The sequence below is a fragment of the Colletotrichum destructivum genome, chromosome 2 (genome assembly GCF_034447905.1).
Source record: "Colletotrichum destructivum chromosome 2, complete sequence".
Classification (NCBI taxonomy): domain Eukaryota; kingdom Fungi; phylum Ascomycota; class Sordariomycetes; order Glomerellales; family Glomerellaceae; genus Colletotrichum; species Colletotrichum destructivum.
Window position 1 is genome coordinate 4,772,779 of NC_085897.1, and position 24,114 is coordinate 4,796,892.

Genomic DNA, 24,114 nt, shown 5'->3' on the forward strand with positions numbered 1-24,114 from the left:
AAAGCGTATTAGAGTAGCTAGAGAGGTAATAGAGTAAAAAAGATCTCTCTTAGGAGACACTACTACGTGAAAAGATAAGTAACAATCTTATAGAGAGTATAGAGGTAGGATATTGTAAAGGGATAGGTACAGAGCAGTAAAGCTAAGTTTACAAGCCTATGACTGGTGTTGCAAATAAGAGGTCTTACGTATGCTAGCTTTGTTACTAAGTTAATATATACCTTGGAAATTAATATTCTAGTCTACAATTTACTCTTTAATAGGCACAGCTAACATGTTGTTCACTTTACGTCTCTTTACGTCTAGTCAGCTGCACGTACTGTACTGCCTCAGTACATTTAAAATAATTTATCTAAGGTGAGGAGAGTATTGTAGCTATATTGAATTATGCATGACTGGTCCTACGGCGTCTCTCGGTGGCAGGATCCCGCACCATTCGTCTTTCTCAAATCTCCACACCAGGCCGGCGTCAATATCGGTTGAAATGCCAATCGAAAGCGCACGGGATACCCAACCTGAACAAGGTTTACGTACTTGATTTGCTCCCAACATGCATTGTGCTCAAGGCAGTTGATCAGACGGCAACAGGAACCATGCCAGGGTAGGCAGTCTCCACTCACGTCTAAATCGAGAATTGTTGCCTTGAGAGATAAGAAGGACGCGTATATTTGGAACACAACAACTGTGTTAGGCGCTAGGGCTTCCGGCAAAGAATCAAGTCTGTAGCAGTTTGCCCTGAGAAGGGCGCTTCGCGTTGTAATGATTTAGCCCGAGAAGTAAGTACTGGAGTACTTCAGCTTTGCATGCTCAACGGTGGTTTGATAATCCAGGCGGCATTCAACCTCTATATAGGCTTGAAAGATGACGCTCTGATAGATCGCATGCTAGGCGTGTTGTTACCGCAAATTTCAAGATGCTTAAACCACCTACCTTACCTACCTGAGCAATAGCTGTCTCCGAGGTACTTGCTGAGGTAATTGTATCAGGTAACAACAGTTCCATAGGACGCAATGCTAACTCTGTTTACTGCAAATTCTGTCCTATTCTATCGCATGAATGCCTACCTAATGATGTTCCCGAACGTCACATCCCAGCCATTCGCATCCGAGTATCCACCTAGCTAGATAGGCTGCAACGAAGCGTGTCGTGACAACCAGCCGCCACTCTCGAACTTTAGTCTAAATCGGAGTAAGCTTACTTTTAAACATGTACTGCTATACCCTAATCATACAGAGAATATACAAGGGAGATTGAACCAGTCGTCGAAAAGGCAGCTGCAAAAGCTGTTTCCTGAAGTGGCTTCATGCTGTCAGGCGGTTGGGCCGCTTCGTCAAGTTCTGATTCCAAGACTACGGCACAGCTGTCAATCTACGCTATCGAGTGGGGAACTCTGTGAGAGTTTTCTCCCCAACGCCCGGGCAACATGGTCGTTTCCGTACTGCTTTCTTGGATTCTCGGAAAGTTCCCGGCTTCGGCCTATCAGGGGAAGAACTACAAACCCGCGGTCGTGGTGTTGGGGCAAACTCACCTGTCGTAGATGGAGGGAAACAGCTAGTGGAATGAAACACTTGCTCCATCCTATAACAAGTGTTCGCTTCTGCATCGAGACGAGGAGGGGTGCTGGTGGTGTAAGGGGTGGGTTTTTCGCACCTTCTAGATTCAGCACACCCACGAGCCATTTCATGGGCAGCTTTCGGTCTCACAGGGTCACTCAGTCGAGCGTGACGAATAGGGCACAGCAGTGGTGCAGTCATTCGTTGTTAGTGATATGTGTGTGGGAGGCTCGAAGTGAATTAGAAATAACGTAGACAGATCCGTGTGATCTGATTGGTCTATCCTGCCACCGTCTCCATACTCTCATCGGAATCCGGCTGGGCATCTGACAGCTACTAACCGGATATCGCGATTTGCCAATGCAAGGCGTGGTGAAAGTATTTGTCACCGGGTTCGAGTTGCTACCCGGTTGCCGACTTGACAAAGGAACCGGGTTGCGAGCCACCGGTTTGTTTAGGAACCGACTTCCTCTCCCGAAGCGGACGGAGAGGGGGAGCGCAGCTCGGGTATGTAATGGTGCTGATATCTTCCTTATTATCATTTTCAGAATCGGCATCCTTAACTCTTCGACATCAAAAATGCGTGTTTCCACCGCTTTCTTGGCCGCCTTGCCGGCTCTTCTCTCTGGCGCATGTCTCTTCTCGCATCCCTACAACCCGTTCCATGAGGCTAACCACAGCTCTGACAGGTCATTGCCAAATCTGTTACCGAGGCTGAACTCGACAACTTCTACGGCGACACCATCACCTGGGTGGTTCCGGAATGGGATCTGGAAGTCACTCCCGGTGGCGAAGTCGTCACTCTGAACGGCACCGTCGAGCAAGTCGTCGCGCAACTCCGCGAGCTCAACCCAAACTACGACTCGGATTTCGACCTGGATCTTCCCAGCGCTGGAGACGCTGAGCTTCTTGCATCTCTTGTGTCTGAAGATGTCGCATCCGACGGGCTCGAGAAGCGTACCGACTTCAGTGGTCGTAATTACATCCGCAGGGGCAGATGGGGCAACGCAAGTGCCCGAGCTATCTACAGCGGCATCAGATACCTGAGAGACATCGGCGGCAAGCCGCGCCTTCCGGCCGGACCTAGCGTTTGCAGCCGCGTGAGCTGCTCTTACAACGCTGGCATCCAGTGGTGCAACGACGTTTGTTGACCCAACTCCCGCTTGAATTAAGACTAAATACCTAACTCCCTGTTTAGGCCCGCCAAGCCAAGGAGCTTGCCTCGTTTGGTTCCATTGCCGACGGCGCCCAGTACATCGATGACCAATGTCACATAGGTTCCCCGGGTGTAAGCGGCTACGCCAGTGGCCAAGTGTTTCACGAAACCGACTGAAATGTCATCCTTTGGAACACTCCCTGCTGAGTGAACAAGTTGATGACGCCAGGAGGTTAGCAGATGAAGGATGAGGCACTTTGTAATTCAAACGGTCTAGATCTCTTTAGGGTGCTTCTCTTGGTTGTGCGATTTCGAGTAAGAGCGGGGAACCGGGGACGCCAGATAGACTGGCGATGTCAGATTCGAAGGTAGCAGGGACGATATGAATCAATCAGGCGGTGACAGGAGCACTGTCAGCACCACAACTGTTACCCACGATAATGATAGGCCTTTTTGTGACAGATTTGCCCTTTTCTTATTTAGGAGCATTCTTGCCGAAGAGTCGGTAATGTAGTCCACTACGGCAGGAAAGGGATTGTCGTGCAAGCACTACTCAAACGATTACTGCGCCGGCAAATTGCAATAATTTGATCTTGGTTTTGTGCTTCTCATCCAACGAGGTTGATATCTTTGACGGAAAAAAATTAGCGAGAGGTTCATGCAGGGCATTTGAGCATAGTAGCCGAACCACAGTAATTGTCACCCCCTGATGATAGGTAGCCAGCCCTGGGGAGAGAACAGATGCGTCGTGATACAAACAGCTCATCATTAGCCATTGGCTACTCTGCCTAATCAGAAAACGCCTTGGATAGATATAGCACGGTCGCTCTTGGGAGTACGCCTTCGGTGTGGCTATTCTTCATATCCCCACCGTCCTGAATGCTCTCATTTCCATTGGCTTTTGCTTAGTGCCAGACCCATCAATATCACCGCACAGGTTTCTCCTTGGATAGATACAAAACCTGATTCGGGGGTAAAGAAAGGCAGAGTTGAGAATCCTTAATATTGTAGAATACCGAAGCAATGGAGCTACGACCACTAATAGGTCATGACGTGGGTTCCTCCGTTAATAGCCCAAATATCGCCCGTAATGTACGCCGCATCAGACGAGATCATGAACGCCAACAGGGCACCAACCTCCTCCAGCTTTCCAAGTCTCCGAAGCGGGACTCTCTTCAGTCCCTCCTGCATCGCGGGGCTTGCTGCTATACCTCTCTCTAAAGCGGCGGTCAAAATGGGACCAAGGGCGACTGTGTTGCAGCGAATGTTGTCGGGGCCGTACGTAGCGGCAGTGTGGCGTGTGAGAGCATGTACACCTGCTTTCGAGGCCGCGTATGCCACTCGGATGGGTTCCGGAGTACCCATGAAGTGACCCCCCATCTGGTAAGAGGTTATTACATGACATACTGTTGGCCCCACTATGGATACAGTTGTGAAGTGTGGGCCGTGACAATGAGTTGTATGCTTAAAGGTTTCTATCCTGGATAGGCAATTGCGGTATACTCTACATTCTATAACATGTTTAGGAACAGGAGAGGGCGATGGCAAAGACTTACACTTGAGATGTTGATGATGGTGCCACCACCCGCCTTCTTCAGGTGGGGCAGCGAGTATTTTGTTGTCAAAGCATAGCCAGTGGTGTTGACCAAGAATGTTCGTTGCCAGATCGCGGCGTCCATGTCGAGGACAGACGTGTCGTTGCCCAGGGTCTGGGGGCTGAGGTCGGCACCGATGTTCAGCAAGCTGTCGAGCCCGCCGAGCCACTCGGTGCTCTTCTCAACCAGGGCCTTGATGGAGTCCTCGTCTGCGAGGTCAAACTCGACAACAATGGCGCTGCCGCCGGACTTGGTGATCTCCTCGCCGACTTCCTTGGCGGCGGCGATGTTGATGTCAGCCACAACGACTTTGGCCCCGCGGGCGGCGAGGAGCTTGGCTGTGCCGGCTCCAACACCCGTAGCTGCACCAGCCACAATCACACGGAGTCCAGTTACACTCGCCATTGTCGTTGAGAATTGTGGAGTAGGTAGATAAGGAGTTGGGTTCAATTGGTTGTATGATAGACTCTTGATTGCGTGAGGCTCGTCCGAACCGAGGGGAATCACATTTGCTAGCTAGATAACCACCTCTGTCTTATACTCGCTTTCTTGTTACCTCAAGGCAGTTTAGGTTACCGTTCCTGAAATGCGCCTCGGGATCGGGTAGAAGTCCCCCTGCAATGCGGGACCGAAACCGAGACCGGGGTTTCATTGACGAAGTTACACCCCCCCGTTCTACCAATTTTAGCGCGGACATTCAGCCCGCAGAGTTTACTCACCCCGAGGTTATGAGATGTCCGCCATGCGCCGAGACTCTGAGATGCCATGTTCAAGCCAATGGCGGGCCCTGAATTACAATGTCGGATGGGTCAAGGGCCCAGGCTCTGAGGAGCAGGGCGGTGCATTTGGATGCAAGAAGGTGTGACCATCTGAACGGTGCGCTTGATCTCGCATGTCACCTCATATCTGACGAGACGGCATCTTGTTCTAGTCCGAGATGTGTTGAACCGATTCATATAAGAGCCGAAGCCGTCTCACGTCTCACCTCGCATTTTAGCCCACCAAACCCCTTCCCCTCATTCGCACCTCTTCTGTCTTACACACAAGTCTCCCACTTCATTGTACACTACAGCCATGGCGGATTCATCGGGCGCCGCCGCTGCAGCAGCGACCTTGCTCGAACGCTTTAGTTCGGGCTCTTCTGTCAAGTTGCTTGCGACCGCGCTGGCCGTCTTCGCCGCAATCTTGCTCGCAATCGACAAGCTCATTGCCGCCCCCGTGGATCCCCGCGAGCCTCCTGTCGTCAAGGGGATTCTCCCCATCATCGGTCACTGGATCTCGGTGAACACATCGTACCCTGGCGTCTACGAGAAGCTTGCGTAAGTGGCCTCCCTCCACCCAGACTCACTCACCATCAAGAAATTTCCCCGTAAGAAGAGAGGAAAAGCATAGCGGTGCTGACTTTGCAACTCCGTCTCTCGCAGCAAGCAAAGCAAGCTGCCTGTCTGCACCATCCCAGTCCTCAACAAGAAGATGTACGTCATCAACAACGCAAACCTGGTCCAGAGCGCGATGCGCAACAAAACCCTCGAGTTTGGCGCTCGTATCGAAGAGATTGGCCGCATCATGGGCGTGGACCCCGTTATCGTCAAGAGGCTCGTGAAGGAGAATGCCGTCGAAGAGATTTCTCGCGTCACCGTTTCGGCCCTGTCTGGAGAAAACCTGCTCAGCCTGAACTTGAATGCGTTGAAATACATCGGCGGTCGCTTCAACGAGGTCAAGCCTGGCTCTGCCCTTCAGATTGACGATGTTCACCACTGGTCCCGTGATCTCATCGGTCAAGCCACCACCCGGGCTCTGTATGGCGAGCACAGCCCCTTTAACAACCCGGAACTTGTCGACGCTATTTGGTACGTCTCTCTTTGCACTCTCTGGCTCACTGAAGCCCTCTTTATCCTTTCCTTTCCTTTTGCTGACCAGCGTATCGTAGGACCTATGAATCTGGTCTTGGAAAACTCCAGTATGGCTGGATTTCCAAATTCATAGCTGGAAAGGCTCTTGAGGCCAGGAAGAAGATCGTCACAGGCCTGGTCGGCTACTACATGCGCAAGCTTGATCAAGGCCCGACCGTTTCCGCCGTGATCAAGGGCCGCGCCGAGTTTTGGCGCTCATTCGGCCTCTCCGACATCATGCTCGGCGCCATGGATTCCCTCCCCGCCTCGTCGACGGTCAACACCGCGCCCTCAATGTTCTGGCTCATTGTTAACGTCTTCGCCGAGCCAAAGTACCTGTCCGCCGTCCGCAAGGAGGTCGAGGGCGCAAACGTCATCACCATCACCCAGGAGGGCGACAAGCGCATCGCCACCGTCGACGTTCCCGAGCTTGGAAAGTCGTGCCACTACCTCGTGGCGTGCTACCGTGAGACTCTCCGCATGGAGAACACCGTCACCGGAAGCCGGACCGTCACAAGCAAGGACACGACCATCACCGACCACGAGACCGGACGTGAGTATCTCCTGAAGGAAGGCGTGGAGGTCCAGTGGAGCGCGTCCGTGATGCACAAGAAGTCGATCTGGGGCGAGGACAGCGAGCAGTACAATCCCGCGAGGTGGCTGAAGGGGACCCCTGAGATCAACAAAGGCTCCAAGGAGTCGTTTGTGCCCTTTGGCGGCGGCAAGCATCTCTGCCCTGGCCGAAACTTTGCATTTGCCGAGCTCCTGGGTTGCCTGGCTGTTTTGGCAGTCGGTTTTGAGCTTGAGGGCGTTGAGGTCCCGGACCATGCCATGTTGTTTTCAACCTCTGGCCTGCGCTCTCCCATCTACGGAAACAAGTCCAGCAAGGCAACCTTGAGGAGGAGAGCGGGATGGGAGGATGTTGAATGGAGATACAAATGAGGCAAGTGAGATAGCAGGGGCTTGCACGGATACCAGAATACCTACTGCTGAAGGGAGGCATACGGGATGCAGAATGGCTATCGATTTGCTCATTTATATCAAGCGGTGCATGGGTATCGCAACGCGTACGTAGTATGCATTAGGCTTTCTTATTCTTTCTGGTCTTGGTTGATTCAGACGAGACGAAGACGTGCTAAAGTATCATGATGCCCTCCTCTACGATGTCGCCACAGTACAGCCGTCTTCTCAGTTTTGAGTCCAGGTACTCAATGTCCCGTGTATCGTCTTCCGTCTCGCCTGATTCGCGTCCCCAGTGCATAATCCCTTCGACATAACAGGTCCCCACCATCGTTGTCCTCCTCATATTTTCCAAGTGCTCAAGTGTTCTCCTGGCTTGCTGAGGGGGAACCTGTATGCTACCGCCATACGCGCGGAGAATATATGGCATAAGACCCCCTTCGACGATGCAGACATCGTCTCCTACACCCATGTTTTCTGGTCCTATGCCGAGTTGGCCTCGTTCAGTAACGAACAAACGGCAACCTGCCGCCATGGTTCGTACTGTGTCTTCGATCCAATGAACCTCATCATCTTCAAGTGGCCTCTGTGGATCGACGTCTGACGGTTCCGCACACTGATACTCAGTACTGTCGTTGGGCATCATCATATTGCTTCTGCCAGAGAGGCAAACTCCACACTTCTGTCTGATCCAAAGCGTGACTCGTCGGCGCTGTTCCGGTTCAATTAGGTATAGACATCCGCCATTTTCGTTGGATACTCGCAGAGAGTAGCACAGACAGGACGCAACAAGATCGAGGAAGGTCTCCCGATACATTCGCCGAACTTTGTGTGTTACGCAGCTGGGACGGATTTGCATAACCACTGACGGAAGATTCGAAAGGTCGCTTCGGATAACATCGCTGACAGTCTCAATATGGCCGCAGCTCACGCCGTTCAGAACCAAAGCCTGACGTTGCTGGGCTCTAGAGGTGTGGGGGTGATTTGTGTAGTTAATTAACTTTGGAAGTAGATGGATAGGTTCCCAGGCTGAGTCTTCCTCCGCGTGTATCAGGCGCTCGATGTGCTGTCGTGGCATCAGCTTGAAGCTGGGTTGTTCAACGCACCGTTTCCGGAACATGGCACGGCTGGCGTTGAAGTGCAGCGGTATCTCTCCATGAAGACGGAAGCGCCGTTGGTCGAAACCCGGCGCCATTATATCGGAAGACCAGTCTGGAACCCAGGAAGGAACGTCCTTGCGAGATTTGGCAACCAAATCGAACGTCGTCATCCACACAAGACCGGTCTGAAGAATGATTTCATGCGCTACAGAGGTAAACAGGGCGCTGACATCAAGATCGTAGTTGGCCTGGATGTAGACGTCGCTGTGTTGAAAAATTCGCTCTTTCTTCAAGTCTTTTGCAAGTCGAAGAAGGGCAAATATCTTGTCTCGAGGTTCCGATGACTTCCTGTTGCGAAACCGCCTTAGCAACCACAGAAGTGGGCTTGTTGTCGAGACGAATGTTATATTGCCAAATGCACCACGAAATCGCATTACGTCGATGGCATTCACCTTGTCTGCCAGGTAAGCCATAACTTGGTTCAACTCCTTGGACCTCAACGAAGACAGCTCAAGGAAGTTTTCGGTGGCGTCGACGATGAAAGTGAATGGCATCGTGACACGTCCGTACGAAATAGTGAGATTTCTGGCGACACATGCTTCCTGTATTATCCACATCCGGTTCCACCAGTCGCTGACAGCGAAAAGGCGAATCCTCTCGGCCAATAGCTGGATCTTCTGTTCCTCGGTAGAGTGGTGTGTCGTGAGCGAAGCGAAGTGTTCATCGATGAAGCTGTCGTTCATGCTCTCGAAGCTGAACGCCACCAGGAAACTGAAAAGAGAAACAATTTCGTCATTTTCCGACGCCGACCCGGCAGGCAGCTTTGTCAAAATATCGGCGAGGTGCTGGTAAGCTAGGGCTTCGTCCCTGCGAGTCCCTGTAAAGTGAACCGGGGGATGTTGGCCGAGCTTTTCGAACCGACGCGGATAGTCCTTCCGGCTGCGGTCCAAGCCATCACCAATGTAGGCGATCACTTCAGTGGCCCAGCCGAAGATATCGTGCATCAGCCCAACCTGCTTGCTTTTCTCAGCAGCATCGTTTTGGTTAATGCAAATCGAATCCACCCAGAGAGTGACGGGTTCTGTACGTCGACGGACAGCGCGCAAGGCTCTGTCAAGATTGAAAGTGATACTGTGAACTTTGCTATTGACGATGATTTGGTTCGACGTCCTGGTGCTGCCCCAAGCGTAGGACAGAGCAACGTACTCTCGAGATCGGTCAGTCACGTATAATGTGGCCTCGAGATCTTCCAGCCATTCACCAGGGTGAAGCCGAAGAAGGCGAACTTCGGATTCTTTCAGCAAGCTGACATACTGGAAGGTCGACATTACTGGTGAGGTAAGACAGAAATCCAGATGGTTCAAATGGAAGTTGAGGCATTGAAGGCCAGTATCTACTGAGCTAGTGTAGGTAAATCTTTGCTGATGAAAAGTAAATGAAGGACAGGGCGTTAGGTTGCATATGGGCAGATGTGTGGGAATACATGTAGCATGTCAGCCCGCAGCTCGGATGGCTGCTGATTGGCATGTCGAACGTTTGATCACGGGATGCCAAATCCAGCAAGCCGTACTTGAACGTAGGTTGCAGGTCATGGGAAGACTGCTGACCTCGTATAAGAACGCATGCTATTCTCTATGCATCAAAGGTGTGGTTGTGCTATGATTGTAGCGCATAACGTCGAATACCCCATAGCTTGAGACGGTGCAAATGACACAGCAATATTTAGGGCGGGATCTCGAGGTTATGTAACGCAACAGGTAGCTGTAGTGTAATGTAATTAGACGTTGATGTTGATGTTGAGTCTGCACCTGGGTTTAGGCGGGGATGCTGACAGGGGTCCAGAGCAGGACCTACCCCTCCTCAATTACATAAGCTCGCTCAGCTAAGGCAACAACAGACTGGTCCGTGCCCGGCGGACATCACGAAAGGCTGCAATAATTTTTTGGAGCTCCAGAAGCTTCTTGGGCCACGAACAGCACAAGTACAGCCTTCTCCTGCGCGACGACACACGAAACTCAAACATCCCGCCGAGCGAATCTCCCACTGCTGTACTCGTCGTTCAAGAAAAAATATCCAAAATGTCGTTCGGAGGCCAGACCCCGACCATCATTGTCCTGAAGGAAGGTCCGTTACCCCACCGCCTTGTTCCTCCCCTAGCCGACCAAGGAACCATGACTGACGGACTGTTGTCTTTTGCGCAGGAACCGATACCTCCCAGGGCAAGGGTCAGATCGTCTCCAACATCAATGCATGCTTGGCAGTCCAAGCCACGATCAAGTCCACCCTTGGTCCTTATGGCGGCGATCTCTTGATGGTCGATGCCAACGGCAGGCAAACCATCACCAACGACGGTGCCACCGTTATGAAGGTGGGAAGGCGCGAACGACAGGAGTTCAAGGGCAGTCTACTGACGCGTTATAGCTCCTCGACATCGTTCACCCCGCAGCCCGAATTCTTGTCGATATCGCGAGATCACAAGACGCTGAGGTCGGCGACGGCACAACGTCCGTTGTCGTTCTGGCCGGAGAGATCCTGAAGGAGATTAAGGAGCACGTAGAGCAGGGCGTCAGCTCTCAGGTCATCATCAAGGGCCTGCGGAGGGCATCGATGATGGCTGTCAACAAGATCAAGGAGATTGCTATCGACACCAACGAGAGCAACAGGAGAGAGACCCTCAGTAAGCTTGCCGGCACAGCCATGACGAGCAAGCTGATCAAGCGCAACACGGAGTTCTTCACAAAGAGTATGGGAATATGCACTTCTTCACGGGTTGACATTTGCTAATCATCCGCAGTGGTCGTGGACGCCGTCTTGTCCTTGGACCAGGACGACCTGAACGAGAAGTTGATCGGCGTCAAGAAGATCCCCGGTGGTTCCCTCACCGAGTCGCTATTCGTCAACGGTGTCGCATTCAAGAAGACCTTCTCCTACGCTGGATTCGAGCAACAACCCAAGTCTTTCGAGAAGCCCAAGATCGTCTGCTTGAACGTCGAGTTGGAGCTCAAGGCCGAGAAGGACAACGCCGAGGTCCGCGTCGAGCAGGTGTCGGACTACCAGGCCGTTGTCGATGCGGAATGGCAGATTATTTACAAGAAGTTGGAGGCGATCCACAACACGGGCGCCAAGGTCGTGCTCAGCAAGTTGCCCATCGGTGATCTGGCTACGCAGTACTTCGCCGACCGCGACATTTTCTGCGCTGGCCGCGTTGCCTCCGAGGACATGGAGCGCGTGGTCCAAGCTACCGGCGCGACTGTCCAGTCAACATGCTCAGATATCCTGGCGGAGCACCTGGGCACCTGCGGCAGCTTCGACGAGCGCCAGATCGGTGGCGAGCGCTTCAACTTCTTCGAGGGCTGCTCCGAGGCCAAGACCTGCACACTCGTCCTCCGCGGTGGTGCCGAGCAATTCATCGCCGAGGTCGAGCGCTCGTTGCACGACGCCATCATGATCGTCAAGCGGGCCATCAAGAACCACACCATCGTTGGCGGTGGCGGTGCCGCCGAGATGGAGGTCTCCGCCTACCTCCACCAGTTCGCCGACAAGAACATCCCTCACAAGCAGCAGGCTATCATCAAGAGCTTCGCTAAGGCCCTCGAAATCATCCCGCGCCAGCTCTGCGACAACGCCGGCTTTGACGCGACTGACATCCTCAACAAGCTGCGCGTGGAGCACCGGAAGGGCAGCACCTGGGCCGGTGTCGACTTTACCAACGAGGGCGTCGCCGACATGATGGAGCGCTTCGTCTGGGAGCCGGCGCTGGTTAAGATTAACGCAATCCAGGCCGCGACTGAGGCCAGTTGCCTCATCCTCGGCGTCGACGAGACGATCCGCAACGAGGAGAGCCAGCAGCCCCAGGCCCCTGGCCAGCAGCTTCCTCCCGGCGCCGCCCAGCGCGCTCTGAGAGGCAGAGGACGGGGCATGCCTCGTCGGTAAAAAGATGGTCATGACGGGGAAATGAATGAACAAAAAGGGAATCAAAAATAAAGGAATCGATGAATGGCGTCTGTATGATACCTAGAACTGGTTCCCCCACAGGGGGGTTTTTGGCTTTCAGAAGTCCGAATAGACAGTGTCATTTGTCGCTTGTCACGAAGGGCCTATTCCCTGATGCACATCATTCTTTCTGCTGTGTCTTGACATGTTTCCCTATTCTGCCGGGGCATAAACGGTTGTGAGTTAGCTAGTTACAGGGAGATGAACTGGAAATGGTCCTTCATCGATGCTGTCTCTCGGTGGTGCTTGAGAATGTAGTGAAGGTAAGGTATGGCATGCTGAGTCATTCATTGGGCACCGACAACGCCGATCTCCGCCGGGTTGATTCAGTTACGGGACCGGCACTGCTTCGTCTTCCGTTCCTCCCGGTCCATGCAGCACCCCAACCCTCTCCCTCACCCAGCTGGAATAGCAACGGCCAAACCCCTATCTGTGGGCAATCTATACTTTCCATGGCATCGAGACCAAGTCTTAGACCAACCTAGCTCATTCATGGCATACTTGAAGGCAGACCACGAGACTTCCTTTTGCCCATCGGAAGGCGCACCGAGAACAAGCCGGTTCGCACCTGTTCCCCTTTTCAGCATCGTCTCCCCCTCCTCTCCGCTAGTTTCTTCTCGCCGCATTCATTCTACTGCCGTTGCGAGGGGCCACGACTGGAACGAAGAAGGCTCCCCCTCCCCCGAGCTAACACACTTGACGAGACCGGTCTGCTTCGCCACCTTTGCTGAAGATGTTTTGCATTCCTTGCCGCGGATTCTTAAGGTCACATGCAGGAGGCCCATGACGATTCTGCATTACTCTGGAATGTGATGCGAGTGTCACTGGGGAGGGGATCAAGCAATCACATACGTCGAGAGCAGTTTTCGAGAAAAAGCAAGAGTCACAGAAGGTAACAGGTAAGCAAGGTGAACTCCATCCCAAATTCGATTCGTCGTATCTCTTCTATCTCGTAACCCGGGGCCCAATCGTGGCAAAAAGGCGCACTTGGTTGCCTTCGCCAAAATCGAGCCCATTCCATGACTGTTATCAAACTCCAAACCGCCGCTGATCGCCGAAGAACCAAAAGCCAATACCGAATTATCCGTAAACCGAACCATTTTGATACCCTCCATAGTTGTACATCCGTCCAGCGAGCAAGTGCGTCGCAAGAAATCGTCGTCATTACATGGTCGGCAGAGGAAGTGCCCACACTGAAGCACAAGCAAGCGTAAAGCGTCATAATGTACACCTTGCCGAAATGAGGAAGCCGTAACATCATCTAGTAGCACCATTTGAACAAGACCATTTCGCCAAAGGAAATCAACTACCCTGCTTTGTTATGAGCTGCCGAAGAAAACGTCGTCGTTGTTGGTGAACATGTTGACTGCATCGTCGAATTCCTCGTCAAATTTGCTCATCATGAGCATGCTCGGGTCGCGGTCGAACTGGACCATTCCTTCCTCGGTCGTGAAGGCCTTCATGAGAAGCTCATCGTCAGCTTCGCCCAGGCCCAGGGTCGAGATACTAGTGTTGCCAACAGTACCCGGGTTGCCTCTCATTCCAGCGAGCAGTGAATCATCACTGAAGCCCGAGTGGTTGGGCTCGGCGTCGAAGAATTGGTTGGGCGGCGGGGACGATGACTGGGAAAGTTCCGGCGGGGTGTTGTACTCGCTCTTGGCTGGTGACTCGGGTTGCTGGGGCAACGAAATGGGTGCCTCCATGAGGGCCTCGGGAGACACGTATCCGGAATTGTGGCTCGCGGCCGGGGATGACTGCAGGTGCAACTCCCGCAGTTCCCGGTGAACCCGAGGCGGCGATGAAGGCATTGGTGCGGATGAAACTGTGGTGATTTGGAGAGGCATGTCAATTCCCCGTCGCTCGATGCTGATCCCGCCCATTCCAAACTGGTCGTCTGACATCATGTTGTAGTCGTTTTCCGGCGAGTTAGCTGCAGAGCTGTCCGAGTAACCAGATTGCGACGAGGTGGAGGCGGTGGACTGGTTCTTGGTTCTCGTGCGAGCCGACTTGTTGACGCGCTCGTCCATCTCGGGACGGTGCTTGCGGGGGCGACCACGCTTGACGACCTTCTTCACAATGCCATCGAACGCTCCAATGCACATGCCGCGCTGACGATGGCGGGTGAGGGCGTCGTGCCGGGCGAAGCTATTGCCGCATTCGCAAGGGTAGGGCTTGATACCGGTGTGGATCTTGGCATGGCGCTTCAAGTCGTGCTGGCGAACGAAGCACTTCTTGCAAGTAGGGCACTGGTACTGTCGATCGTTGAGATGCGTCTGGACATGGGACTTGATGTTTTCCTTGCGCCCAAACTTCTTGCCGCAGTCCTCGTACACGCAAGTCCACTTGCTGTCAATGGGGTCCGGTCCTGAAATGTACATTGCGATTTCGTCGAGTGTGACGCCGGTCTCGGTCTTGGTTTCCTCAATGTTGATGCTCGCGATGCTGGCGGCGCTAGCGATGCTGGCGAGGGACTCGGTACGACGGTGGGGCGAGGAGCGGCGGGAATCGTCAAAGGATCTGTCGTCAAAGGACCTGTCGTCGAAGGATCTGCTAGGAGAGACAGAACCAATTGTCATGTTGGGGTGGTGGAGATCGGGCCTGTTGTCGAATACGCTGTGGAAGTTCATGAGAGGCGTGTGGGGAGTTGACTGTTGAGACATGTCGGAGTGAACCTGGACATCATCGGAGAGGCCTTCATAACCACCCTGGATCTTCAGGAATTCGTTGTTGAAGTTATTCATGTTCATGAAGTCCGGCGTGGGCACCACGTGGTCGTAAACGCCATCGGGTATTTGAGAAGCCTCCTGAGATCCGGGGAGGACGTTCTGCTCAGACTGTCTCCGCAAGTCCTCAAAGATATTCTGGGCGCGCTGGTTCGTCCGTCTGACAGGCTTCAGCGTCTCCTCCATGGACTCATCATAGCCCTCGGCGAAGCGAGTTGGCCTTGTAGACATGGGCTCGTGCTTCACGGCCCTGTCATGGGGGGTCTCCATTGGTGTAGGGGGGAAGTAGTCTGACGTCGCGTAAGTGAGTGAGCCAAAGAAGGTGAGTTTTCGGGGGGGCGATATACTTGTTGCATCCTGATGAGGTGGTGTCATGGGTCGTTGCATCTCCATGCCCATGGTCTCGAACTTGGCGACTCTGTCCATGATGCCGTTGCTGATCCTCCTCGAAGAGCGCCTTGTGCTGGCGGTTTCGCCCTCAGAGATCCAGCCCTGGGGGGTTCCGGGAGTGTCGCCAAAGTTCATGAAAGACGGGGTCGAGAGGGCGCTGTCGGATGCAAAGAGCTCAAAGTCCTTGCTGCCTCCTCCCATGGTGCCTGTAAAGGGCTGTTGATTCTTGGCCACGACGCCGTTCATCTGGCTGCCATACTGGCTGTACTGTATGGGGGATGAATCGAAGCCTGAAGCATCGAAGCGCTGAGCGTGGGGGGTGCCATGGGGGGACACGAGGTAGTTTTCATGGTCGCCGGCGGCCATGAACATCTGCTGGTGTTGGTGAATTTGTTGTTGTGAGTGTTGTCGAAGGTGTGCCTGCTGGCGGGGGCCCGGGCGTGCTTGGATGCGTTGCTGCTGCGCTTCTCGCAGTACATGCTGCGGTTGTGCTAGTCCTGTGTTGTTAGTAGTCATACTTACCGTAGCAAAGTCCTGCCGTCTTGTGTCCAGGCTGAGGCCGCGGCGGTGGCCGAGAGCTCGTTGACGCTGGACATTTTGGGGCAAGGGCTGGATCTTCACTGCATCAAATGCCGTCGGAGTCGAATTTTGGCGTCGATGCGCTCTGTGACGGGCATGAAGATGGCTGGTAGGGGGGTTATTGGACAGCATTGTGTCGCAAGGTCGAGTCCGGAAGGGATTGTCGTCGGTCGGTTATTGTCAAAGGGAACCTATGGGTCCGAAACTGCAGCGTGTAAGTTGGCATTTGGTGATGAAAATGGTGAGGAGCCGACGACTTACCTCACGCAGCGCAAGCAGAGCTGCCGGGCTAAGAGGGGGAAAGGGAAGTTGTGCTCAGTCGAGATCGACTTTGCGGGTTAAACAGATGGTATCTGATATGTACGCCCTGTTCAGGCGAGGTGAGAAGTTAAGAGAGCTTCGAGAGCGTGCTCTCTACCTAGGCAAAGGTGAAATTGTCAATGGCAACAAGCAATGTTTTGTGTACTTCACAACAAGCTCCTTGTTAGATCTTGTCGAGAGGCGAGTAGTAGAGGCTGTGGTTTGTGGTGGAGGGAGGAAGTGGTGGTTTGCGTAATCGCAACAGATGGGTAGAGGAGGAGGTTATCTTCCTACGGTAGGTAGTGGATTTGACGGGAGGGGAGGGGAGGAAATTCAAGATTCCACTCTGGAGTTGTTCGGGGTGGGTAGGAGTAGTAGTAGTAGAAGAAGGAGGAGGAGTACGGATACTGGCAGTCGAACAGATACAGACTAGGCAAGGGGAGGAGGAGGCGAGGAGGGGGGAGGGAGCTCAGGCCTTGGGGGTGAAAAGAAAGGTGGAGGGGACGAAGAGTTCCAAGTGCTGTAACTAAGGAAACCATCTGCGTCGAGACGATGCGACGGGCTGACGCTGGTTACCAAGGCGTCATGGGCTTTGTTGACATGGTCTCCACAGCAACGGAGGGAGCTTGCGCCTGCACTTTGCGCCTGCAACAGTGTGCTGGGCCTCTAAGCCAACAGACGGCGGTGCCAGGGCGCTACGGTGCAAGAAGTACCTTGCATGTCTCTTACAGCACTTTACACTACTTGGAGATACCTCCGAGTATGGATACCCAAGGAAGGTAAGCACGCATAATCATGGTAGGTACCACTGTATCTTTGGTTCGACCTCCACAAGTCTACATCGACATCTTCCTCTCTCTCCTTCCCGTCCATCCATCGTTGCTCCCACGCTCGAGCTGACCCTCCAAGCCTGGCGGGAGCTGCCCGGCATGGATTGGATCCCGTCATTGTGGATTCCTTGTCCCGGTTCCCTTGCTGGTCCTCCACCATCGTCAACACGCTCTAAAACATGTCGTCTTGCGACAAGGACTTCCTGGCCCGGCGCCCTGCACCCTGCCGCTTGCGGTTCCAGGCGTGGTCGCATCGTCGTCGGCCAGGTTTCTTCAAGTCCGATATGGATATTCTTTGCTCAAAACCAATTTCGATCTTACACCTATTTTGTCGTTTGTCTTTTCCGGTCTCCGGATCCCTAGGCGACAATCAGTCAATATACACTACACCGAAGGACTCAAATCTCCATAGACGAATGGATGGACGATCAGAGTTTGCAGCAGCATCCACGTCGGATGCCAATGCCTGGCGCCGACAGCCTCGACTACGCTTACATGTACACCGCAACAATGTCGTCGTGTCGCCGTCTTGTCGGCCCTGTCGTCGTTATCTGACCTGGGCAAAGTGGGCACGAAACAAACACATCACATCCCCCCCGCTCGCCTCAGATCGCGAAGAAAAAATAATTCCCGTCTCCGCAGTCATGAACCAAATCAAGGACGTGCTCCCGGTCTTTCCAACCCAACACCCAGTTCGATTCCATCACTGTCGCACCGATCTTACAACCCCGGCAACCGGACTTGTGGAGGAGGCCAACCGACGGAAACTTAACTGCGCTGTGTCACCTCACCACCGCTGCCAACCACACACTATCGGCGGCGCACTGCCGTCGTGCGCTGGTGCAGCCACACGGTCAAGTCAATGTTTCACTCTCCCTCGCCCGCTATCCCTGCCTTGAGACAGCTTGTTTCCAAAGAACGACACTGCAGGACAATCATCATCTCCTTTTCGTACTTCGATTGTTATCCTCGCGCGCCCCAGTCTTGCAAATCGTTTAGTCATCGTCTACGACCGGAGTCGTAGCCTTGACAGACTCGAAGACACACTTAACTGAACAGCGCTGGTAAGAATGATTTGTCGCATGCTGTCATTGACCGATGTATTCATAGGAAAACGTCGGCCGACTGTCCTCCAACATCTATGCGAGGTTCGTATCGTCCGCGCTGCAGAGCCTTGTCATCTTGAGACCAACCATTTAGTGCATACGAAATGGATAGCCACTACAAAGAGTTGCTTCTTACGACAACGTTGGCTTTGCAGATACCATCTCTAAACCGACCTGCAACCCTCGTCATACAGAGTATGGGCGTCATAGATCACAGCGGCAAAGGGAAAGGTGTTTACCAGCCTTTGACGATAATCTTGAGCGATGACGATTCAGCCCTCTCAAGAGGTGCTGCGATTGACTCCTTGTTGGGCAAGTTCGCCTCGATGGCTGTGGCCTCATTGGACTTCAGCTACAGGGGACAAGTTGACGAGTCTTCTCATCCATTGCACTGAAGGATCATCCCGAATGTGTCTGCCAGTGCTAGATCCAGGACAAGCCTCTTAAAGGGCGGCAGCGATAACCATTCAGGGCCGAAAAACTTTTCGACAAGCATGGCTTGCCCTTCAGCAGATGTGACAGCCTTGGGCAGCGTTCGAGAATAGTTGTCGTCAATGCGAATGAGTAGTAGCTTTTGGGGGATGGCGGTACCCAAACCGTGTAGGTTGACTGTTCTGGGGGCGAGTAGGTCGTAGAGATGATGTTTAGAAAGCTACGAGAGATTCGTTTGTCTCGTGATATTCCGAGTCAGGGTAAACGTGAGGAGAATTGGGCTCTCATGTCATCGTCGGCCTGTGCCCAGAAAGCAGACGGCGCCTCGGGCGACTTGCGCCACCAGTCGGCGACCAAGATGACTCTTTACCCATCACACCGCCACGGACGTGCTGCGGGATGTCCCGGTGACACGGGCAGATCAAACCTGTCCCAGGGCAAGTTCACATCGTTTTCACTTCCTCTCAACATTGGTGTGGAGAGAGGCGTCTATGAAGATCTGCAGCACAACGAGGGAATGAACCTACAACGTGCAAGCGCATGCGTAGCCCTCTAAATGCTAGGCATTGTGTGTGTTACTGTCCACCCAGCATGCCAGAAACAACGCGGCCGAGATGTGAGATGTATGGATGGCCAATTCTCATTGTCGGTTGCCTTCACATCTGTTCATGGATGGCGGGCGGATGGTCACGACAACGGCATGTCAAGACCATCACGCAGCTTTCAACACCTTTTCACGAAATCACGTTGGCAGCTATATCTGACCAGTGAATTGCCCTTCAGACCTGATGAACAAACCGACATGAGTAAGGGCAACGTCAGCTACAACGTTAGCCTCTATATGCCAGTCCGACACTCTCCCCCGGCCCCCCTCCAAGCTCTCCAGAATTTGATACCAGTCACCGGGACGGAGCTCGAGATGCCACCAAGTGGCTGCCAAATGTGAAAATGATGACAATGTCATTGTGGCATCGGGTTGCGGGTATGAATCATAACCGCCAGGGTGCGATGGTGGAAGTGTTGGAGTAACGGACCCCGTCTGTCTCCTTCGGAGCCGGTGGGATTTCCGGGCCGAGTCGGCAAGATCGGAGGAGTCATCACCGGGGATGAAGTTTACAAGCCGGGTCCTAGCTTCCAGAAACATGAACGCGACCACGTGAAAACCAGCCAAGGACGATGGGATGCGATGGCCCGGGACACGCACTGGATCCCGAGGCAAATTTTCACACAACCAGGCACGCCAATTAGAAAAAAGAGAGTCAGGCGATATTGGCTTCTCAGGTGAGGCTAAAAAGGGGACGGCAAGACCCGCACCTTTGGGACGGGGGTCGGGGGGGGGGATGTGCACACTGTAGGCACATAAAGCGGTTCTGCGATATTGTGTACGAGTGCGGGCAACCTCGAGGCGATGGGCTGGCTTGTAATCAACTGTCGTGTGGGCAAGAGATAACGATGTTAGTTGGTAAAGAAGCGGAAGGCAGTGGTGTAAGAATAGGCCGATGATGACATGGTCCATTGGAAGCACACGGTTTATCAGGCAACGCGACGACTGACGGAAGCGGGCACCAAAAACGAAATATGAATGAGAAGAGTCGGGAGGAAACACTGGCTGCCGACATCAGATGACAGGCAATCAACCTTGACCTGACAGGGTTCGGCTGTCTTGTTCAGAGGCTGCTGCTGCTGGCTACCGCGTGGTTCGTACAGTAGAGCAGGTCTTCACCGCCGCCGCTGGGTTGGGTTCATGCCAGGGAGGGGGCCGGGGCCTTTTATCTCTCCTTCTTTTCACGTGCAAAGAGTATTATTTGGCTGACCGTTCATTTGGAGTTTCGTGCTGGAATTGAGTTTCTACTGACCCGACACACCAGAAGAGTGACAGGCAAGCACCACAGCAACTAGGGCGAGTTGTTGGGCTGAACAAAACGTGTCGCATCTCTGCGGCTCACAACGGATATGAAGTCATTTTCAGACGGATTATATTAGAAAAGGAATAAATTGACGCGAATAAAACAAAATAAGAAGGATACGAAAAGGCTCGGGAGCTTCAGGGACCGATCAAGTGGGTTCTCGCAGGTGGACGAGAAAAATGATTGGCTTCGGACACGACTACAGGTGCCGATGCTGATCTGTGCACCGCGTCCCCTGTCACCTTGACAACCGGGGTTATCTTTTCTTTTCTTTTTTCCTATGCTTTTCCCCCTTCTCCTCCTGGGGGGCTCCTCCTATCCGCGTTAGCTGGCTGCTGTCACTGATCGGTTGTGGTGCAGTGTGTACATCGGACAGCAGAATAAACCCCCCAATCTCCAACCCCCATGACCACATCAGCTGCTGGACTAGACTGGACCTTGCTTGACCCTGACCCTTGGACCTGGAAATAACTGGCCCGACCCCCGACCCAGAAACAATTCCTCCCATCTTTTCCGACCGTCAATATCATCTTGGTCTAAGCACTAGAGGCAACAAACACTCCCAGCTCTTTGCAACGGGTACAGAGATACCATTCCAGACCACGCATACCCAAGGCACCATTGGATACATCTGTCTTCCCTCCTGCGGGTGATCCTTTGTTGGTCTTTCTTTGTCCCTCCTCATCCTCATTCTTCTTCATCTCTATCCCTTCCTCTGCCGGGTCTGCAAAACTCAACTCGAGACTGGCCGCTGGCGACAATTTTACCTTTCACAACTTGACACCGCCCCCGACTCCCCGACTCACTTCTCGCACGCGTCGCCCTCGGCACCCGCTCTCTCCAACCGACTGTCCAACCAACCAGCGGGCCAAATAAAAAATAAAAAAAATAACAGCAACCTCGCATCAACACCTCTCATATTGCAATCTGACAAGTTCATGCAATGTCAGGCAACACCCTGAGAGGCACGCCCAATCGCGGCCAGGCCCGTGGAGGCATCCCCTTCACCCAGAGCCCCTCGGTCACCGGCTCTGCTGTCCCTGGCGCCGCTTCTGGCATTCCTCGCCCTGTTCTGGAGACCCAGCCTACGCAGAGCGAAGTTGGTGGATCGGGACTCAGCGCGAGCCGTCAGAAGCAGACCAAGAGAGATGAGGTATGATCGCTTTTTTTTCTACTATTGCCCCGCGATGATTGCCTCTTAGCCTCCCTTCCCCCCTCCCCGGACTTCTTGGGGAAAAGTGAGCATCGTCTCTCTATCCTTTGTGTCGTCGTCGTCGTTGTCGAATCTGCGACCGTGACAATACACTTGTCGTCCCTCGTCGACTTCCCGAACCCATCCACCCGACCGACCCAGCTCAGATGGGCAGACTTACCTACGGCGAGCTCGAAAGGGCCAGAATGCTCGACACGATGGATACTGACTACTACGTCAAGGCAATCCGCAAGAAGATGGAGAGCGACCTCTCCAAGAAGAAGCACCTCACGAGCCGAGCGCGTCACTCGCGCAAGGCCCCGCCCGGCACCGTTCTTGCCCTGAAACCGAGCCAGGCTCTGCAGATCAAGCCCGGCACCACCGTTGCCGAGGCCGCTCAGCTTATGGCCGCAAAACGCGAGGACTGCGTGCTCGTTACCGATGACGATGACCGTATCGCCGGCATCTTCACCGCCAAGGACCTGGCCTTCCGCGTCGTCGGCGCCGGTCAGAAGCCGAACCACATCACCATCGCCGAGATCATGACCAAGAACCCCCTCTGCGCCCGCACCGACACGAGCGCCACCGATGCCCTTGACCTCATGGTCCGCAAGGGTTTCCGTCACCTGCCTGTTATGGACGAGAACCAGGACATTTCGGGCATTCTCGATATTACAAAGTGTTTCTACGACGCCATGGAGAAGCTGGAGCGTGCCTACTCGTCCTCGCGACGCCTGTACGACGCCCTCGAGGGTGTGCAGTCCGAGCTCGGCACGAGTCAACCTCAGCAGATCATCCAGTACGTCGAGGCTCTGCGCTCCAAGATGTCCGGTCCCACTCTTGAGTCTGTCCTCGACGGCCGGCCCCCGACGACGGTGAGCGTCCGGACCTCGGTCAAGGAGGCTGCGCAGATGATGAAGGAGAACCGTACGACCGCCGTCCTCGTGCAGGACCAGGGTGCTATCACTGGCATCTTTACCAGCAAGGACGTTGTCCTCCGCGTCATTGCCCCCGGCTTGGACCCCGCGACCTGCAGCGTCGTTCGCGTCATGACCCCTCACCCCGACTTTGCTCCTATGGACATGAGCATCCAGGCTGCTTTGCGCAAGATGCACGGTATGTGTCGCCTAAGAAAAACACGAGAGGACCAACAGCTAACCTGTATCTAGACGGCCACTACCTCAACCTCCCTGTCATGAACGATGGCGGCGAGATCGTTGGCATGGTCGACGTCCTCAAGCTCACCTACGCTACCCTCGAGCAAATCAACACCATGTCCACCTCGGACAGCGAAGGACCCGCATGGAACAAATTCTGGCTTTCGCTCGACGACGGCACTGAATCCTTGATGTCCGGCGAGGGCAGCCATACCCACCACACAAACCTCGGCTCCCGCATCATGTCCCCCGACATTTCTCGTGAGCGTATCGGTGACAGCGTCGCCCCTGGCGACTCAGCGTCCCACGTCGGTATCGAGTCGCCGCCGCGTTCCGCAGTCACCGGCAACAGCCCGGCCCAACAATCTCCCGCCGAGCTGCCCTTCCCCTTTAAGTTCAAGGCCCCGTCCGGACGTGTGCACCGTCTGCAAGTCATCGCCTCCCAGGGCATTGCAGCCATGGTCACTAACGTGCTGGCCAAGCTGGGAAGTGAGGTGGATGCTATTGGTGGTGCCCCCACCGTTGAGGAAGGCAAGATTTCGGGTGGTTTCGCGCTCAGCTACCTCGATGACGAGGGCGACTCGGTCTCGATCACAACGGACAACGATCTCCTCGAGTCTATTCTGCTTGCCCGTCAAGGTCGCAGGGAAAAGGTCGACCTCTTCGTTCACGACCCCGAGAAGCCTCCTGTTTCTGCTGCGCCTCCCACCATTGAGACAATTGCCCTTCCCACTCCTCCCATTTCCGCCACCCCAGACCTGCGCCGGAGGCGAGCGTACGACGACGAGGATGATGAGGCGGAGGATGAAGACGACGATGTGTCCCACGTGCGTCGGTCGCGCCGCGCGAAGCACACGCCCGAGCCGGAACAGGTTATCGCCGGCGTCCCCAACGAGCTGCTGCTGCCCGGCGCCATCGTGACGTTGGCGGTTGTCATTGTTGGTGTCTTCACCATCTCGCGCTTGACCAGCAGGTAAGGCATGTCTAGAGAGAGGGACGCCGGAAGAGGAGGATCTCATTCATGACTTTACGAGAGTCATTGGCGAAGCATTGTAGATATGTATCGAGTATTGTTGTCTTTATTAGACTGAGTACCCCGACGTTAATTAATCCACCGTACATCATCAGTTTGCGAAACCAAAATGCCCCATACTATGAATTCTAGAGTCCTGCCAGAAGAATATTAGCAAGCCTGGCAATTCAAAATGCTCCATTCGTGCACGCGGACGTCGTCTTGCATCCATTATAA

At 53.9% G+C, this 24,114-nt stretch overlaps 7 protein-coding genes across 7 annotated transcripts; 4 read left to right on the top strand and 3 right to left on the bottom strand.

Annotated features, from left to right (window-relative positions):
- Positions 1–2,132: 2,132 nt before the first annotated feature.
- Positions 2,133–2,886, top strand: CDEST_03653 (uncharacterized protein; the record flags this gene model as incomplete). The annotated part of the gene is made up of 3 exons (XM_062919812.1): positions 2,133–2,138; positions 2,243–2,695; positions 2,752–2,886. 3 exons carry the CDS (start codon positions 2,133–2,135, stop codon positions 2,884–2,886), a joined length of 594 nt encoding a protein of 197 aa, XP_062775863.1.
- An 861-nt stretch (positions 2,887–3,747) lies between these two features.
- On the bottom strand, positions 3,748–4,709 carry CDEST_03654 (Putative short-chain dehydrogenase/reductase SDR, NAD(P)-binding domain superfamily; the record flags this gene model as incomplete). Its single annotated transcript, XM_062919813.1, has 2 exons — positions 3,748–4,089; positions 4,266–4,709. 2 exons carry the CDS (start codon positions 4,707–4,709, stop codon positions 3,748–3,750), a joined length of 786 nt encoding a protein of 261 aa, XP_062775864.1.
- A 669-nt stretch (positions 4,710–5,378) lies between these two features.
- On the top strand, positions 5,379–7,138 carry CDEST_03655 (Putative cytochrome P450; the record flags this gene model as incomplete). Its single annotated transcript, XM_062919814.1, has 3 exons — positions 5,379–5,623; positions 5,729–6,154; positions 6,235–7,138. The coding sequence occupies 3 exons, from the start codon at positions 5,379–5,381 to the stop codon at positions 7,136–7,138; spliced, it is 1,575 nt and encodes a 524-aa protein (XP_062775865.1).
- A 148-nt stretch (positions 7,139–7,286) lies between these two features.
- Positions 7,287–9,584, bottom strand: CDEST_03656 (Putative heterokaryon incompatibility; the record flags this gene model as incomplete). The annotated part of the gene is made up of 1 exon (XM_062919815.1): positions 7,287–9,584. One exon carries the CDS (start codon positions 9,582–9,584, stop codon positions 7,332–7,334), a length of 2,253 nt encoding a protein of 750 aa, XP_062775866.1. The 3' UTR covers positions 7,287–7,331.
- A 607-nt stretch (positions 9,585–10,191) lies between these two features.
- CDEST_03657 (Putative chaperonin TCP-1, chaperonin Cpn60/GroEL/TCP-1 family, groEL-like apical domain superfamily) lies at positions 10,192–12,407 on the top strand. The gene is made up of 4 exons (XM_062919816.1): positions 10,192–10,380; positions 10,458–10,624; positions 10,678–10,999; positions 11,051–12,407. Exons 1-4 carry the CDS (start codon positions 10,335–10,337, stop codon positions 12,187–12,189), a joined length of 1,674 nt encoding a protein of 557 aa, XP_062775867.1. The 5' UTR covers positions 10,192–10,334; the 3' UTR covers positions 12,190–12,407.
- A 746-nt stretch (positions 12,408–13,153) lies between these two features.
- On the bottom strand, positions 13,154–16,752 carry CDEST_03658 (Putative Zinc finger C2H2-type). Its single transcript, XM_062919817.1, has 3 exons — positions 16,203–16,752; positions 15,320–16,146; positions 13,154–15,262 (listed from the first exon to the last, which is right to left on the bottom strand). Exons 2-3 carry the CDS (start codon positions 16,071–16,073, stop codon positions 13,569–13,571), a joined length of 2,448 nt encoding a protein of 815 aa, XP_062775868.1. The 5' UTR covers positions 16,074–16,146; positions 16,203–16,752; the 3' UTR covers positions 13,154–13,568.
- Positions 16,753–20,990: 4,238 nt separating this feature from the next.
- On the top strand, positions 20,991–24,038 carry CDEST_03659 (Putative PB1 domain, CBS domain, CBS domain superfamily protein). The gene is made up of 3 exons (XM_062919818.1): positions 20,991–21,669; positions 21,951–22,824; positions 22,878–24,038. Exons 1-3 carry the CDS (start codon positions 21,460–21,462, stop codon positions 23,840–23,842), a joined length of 2,049 nt encoding a protein of 682 aa, XP_062775869.1. The 5' UTR covers positions 20,991–21,459; the 3' UTR covers positions 23,843–24,038.
- Positions 24,039–24,114: the final 76 nt, after the last annotated feature.

What these genes read in the sequence shown, in the direction of transcription:
- CDEST_03657 (XM_062919816.1), top strand. Translation starts at nt 10,335, where the DNA reads ATGTCGTTCGGAGGCCAGACCCCGACCATCATTGTCCTGAAGGAAG. An exon ending in ACGGTGCCACCGTTATGAAG is followed by an intron (nt 10,625 to 10,677) that starts GTGGGAAGGCGC and finishes GACGCGTTATAG; the next exon opens with CTCCTCGACATCGTTCACCC. An exon ending in CACGGAGTTCTTCACAAAGA is followed by an intron (nt 11,000 to 11,050) that starts GTATGGGAATAT and finishes AATCATCCGCAG; the next exon opens with TGGTCGTGGACGCCGTCTTG.
- CDEST_03659 (XM_062919818.1), top strand. Translation starts at nt 21,460, where the DNA reads ATGTCAGGCAACACCCTGAGAGGCACGCCCAATCGCGGCCAGGCCCGT. An exon ending in AGCAGACCAAGAGAGATGAG is followed by an intron (nt 21,670 to 21,950) that starts GTATGATCGCTT and finishes TACTACGTCAAG; the next exon opens with GCAATCCGCAAGAAGATGGA. An exon ending in TGCTTTGCGCAAGATGCACG is followed by an intron (nt 22,825 to 22,877) that starts GTATGTGTCGCC and finishes ACCTGTATCTAG; the next exon opens with ACGGCCACTACCTCAACCTC.
- CDEST_03658 (XM_062919817.1), bottom strand. Translation starts at nt 16,073, where the DNA reads ATGCTGTCCAATAACCCCCCTACCAGCCATCTTCATGCCCGTCACAGA. An exon ending in ACCTCATCAGGATGCAACAA is followed by an intron (nt 15,263 to 15,319) that starts GTATATCGCCCC and finishes ACGCGACGTCAG; the next exon opens with ACTACTTCCCCCCTACACCA.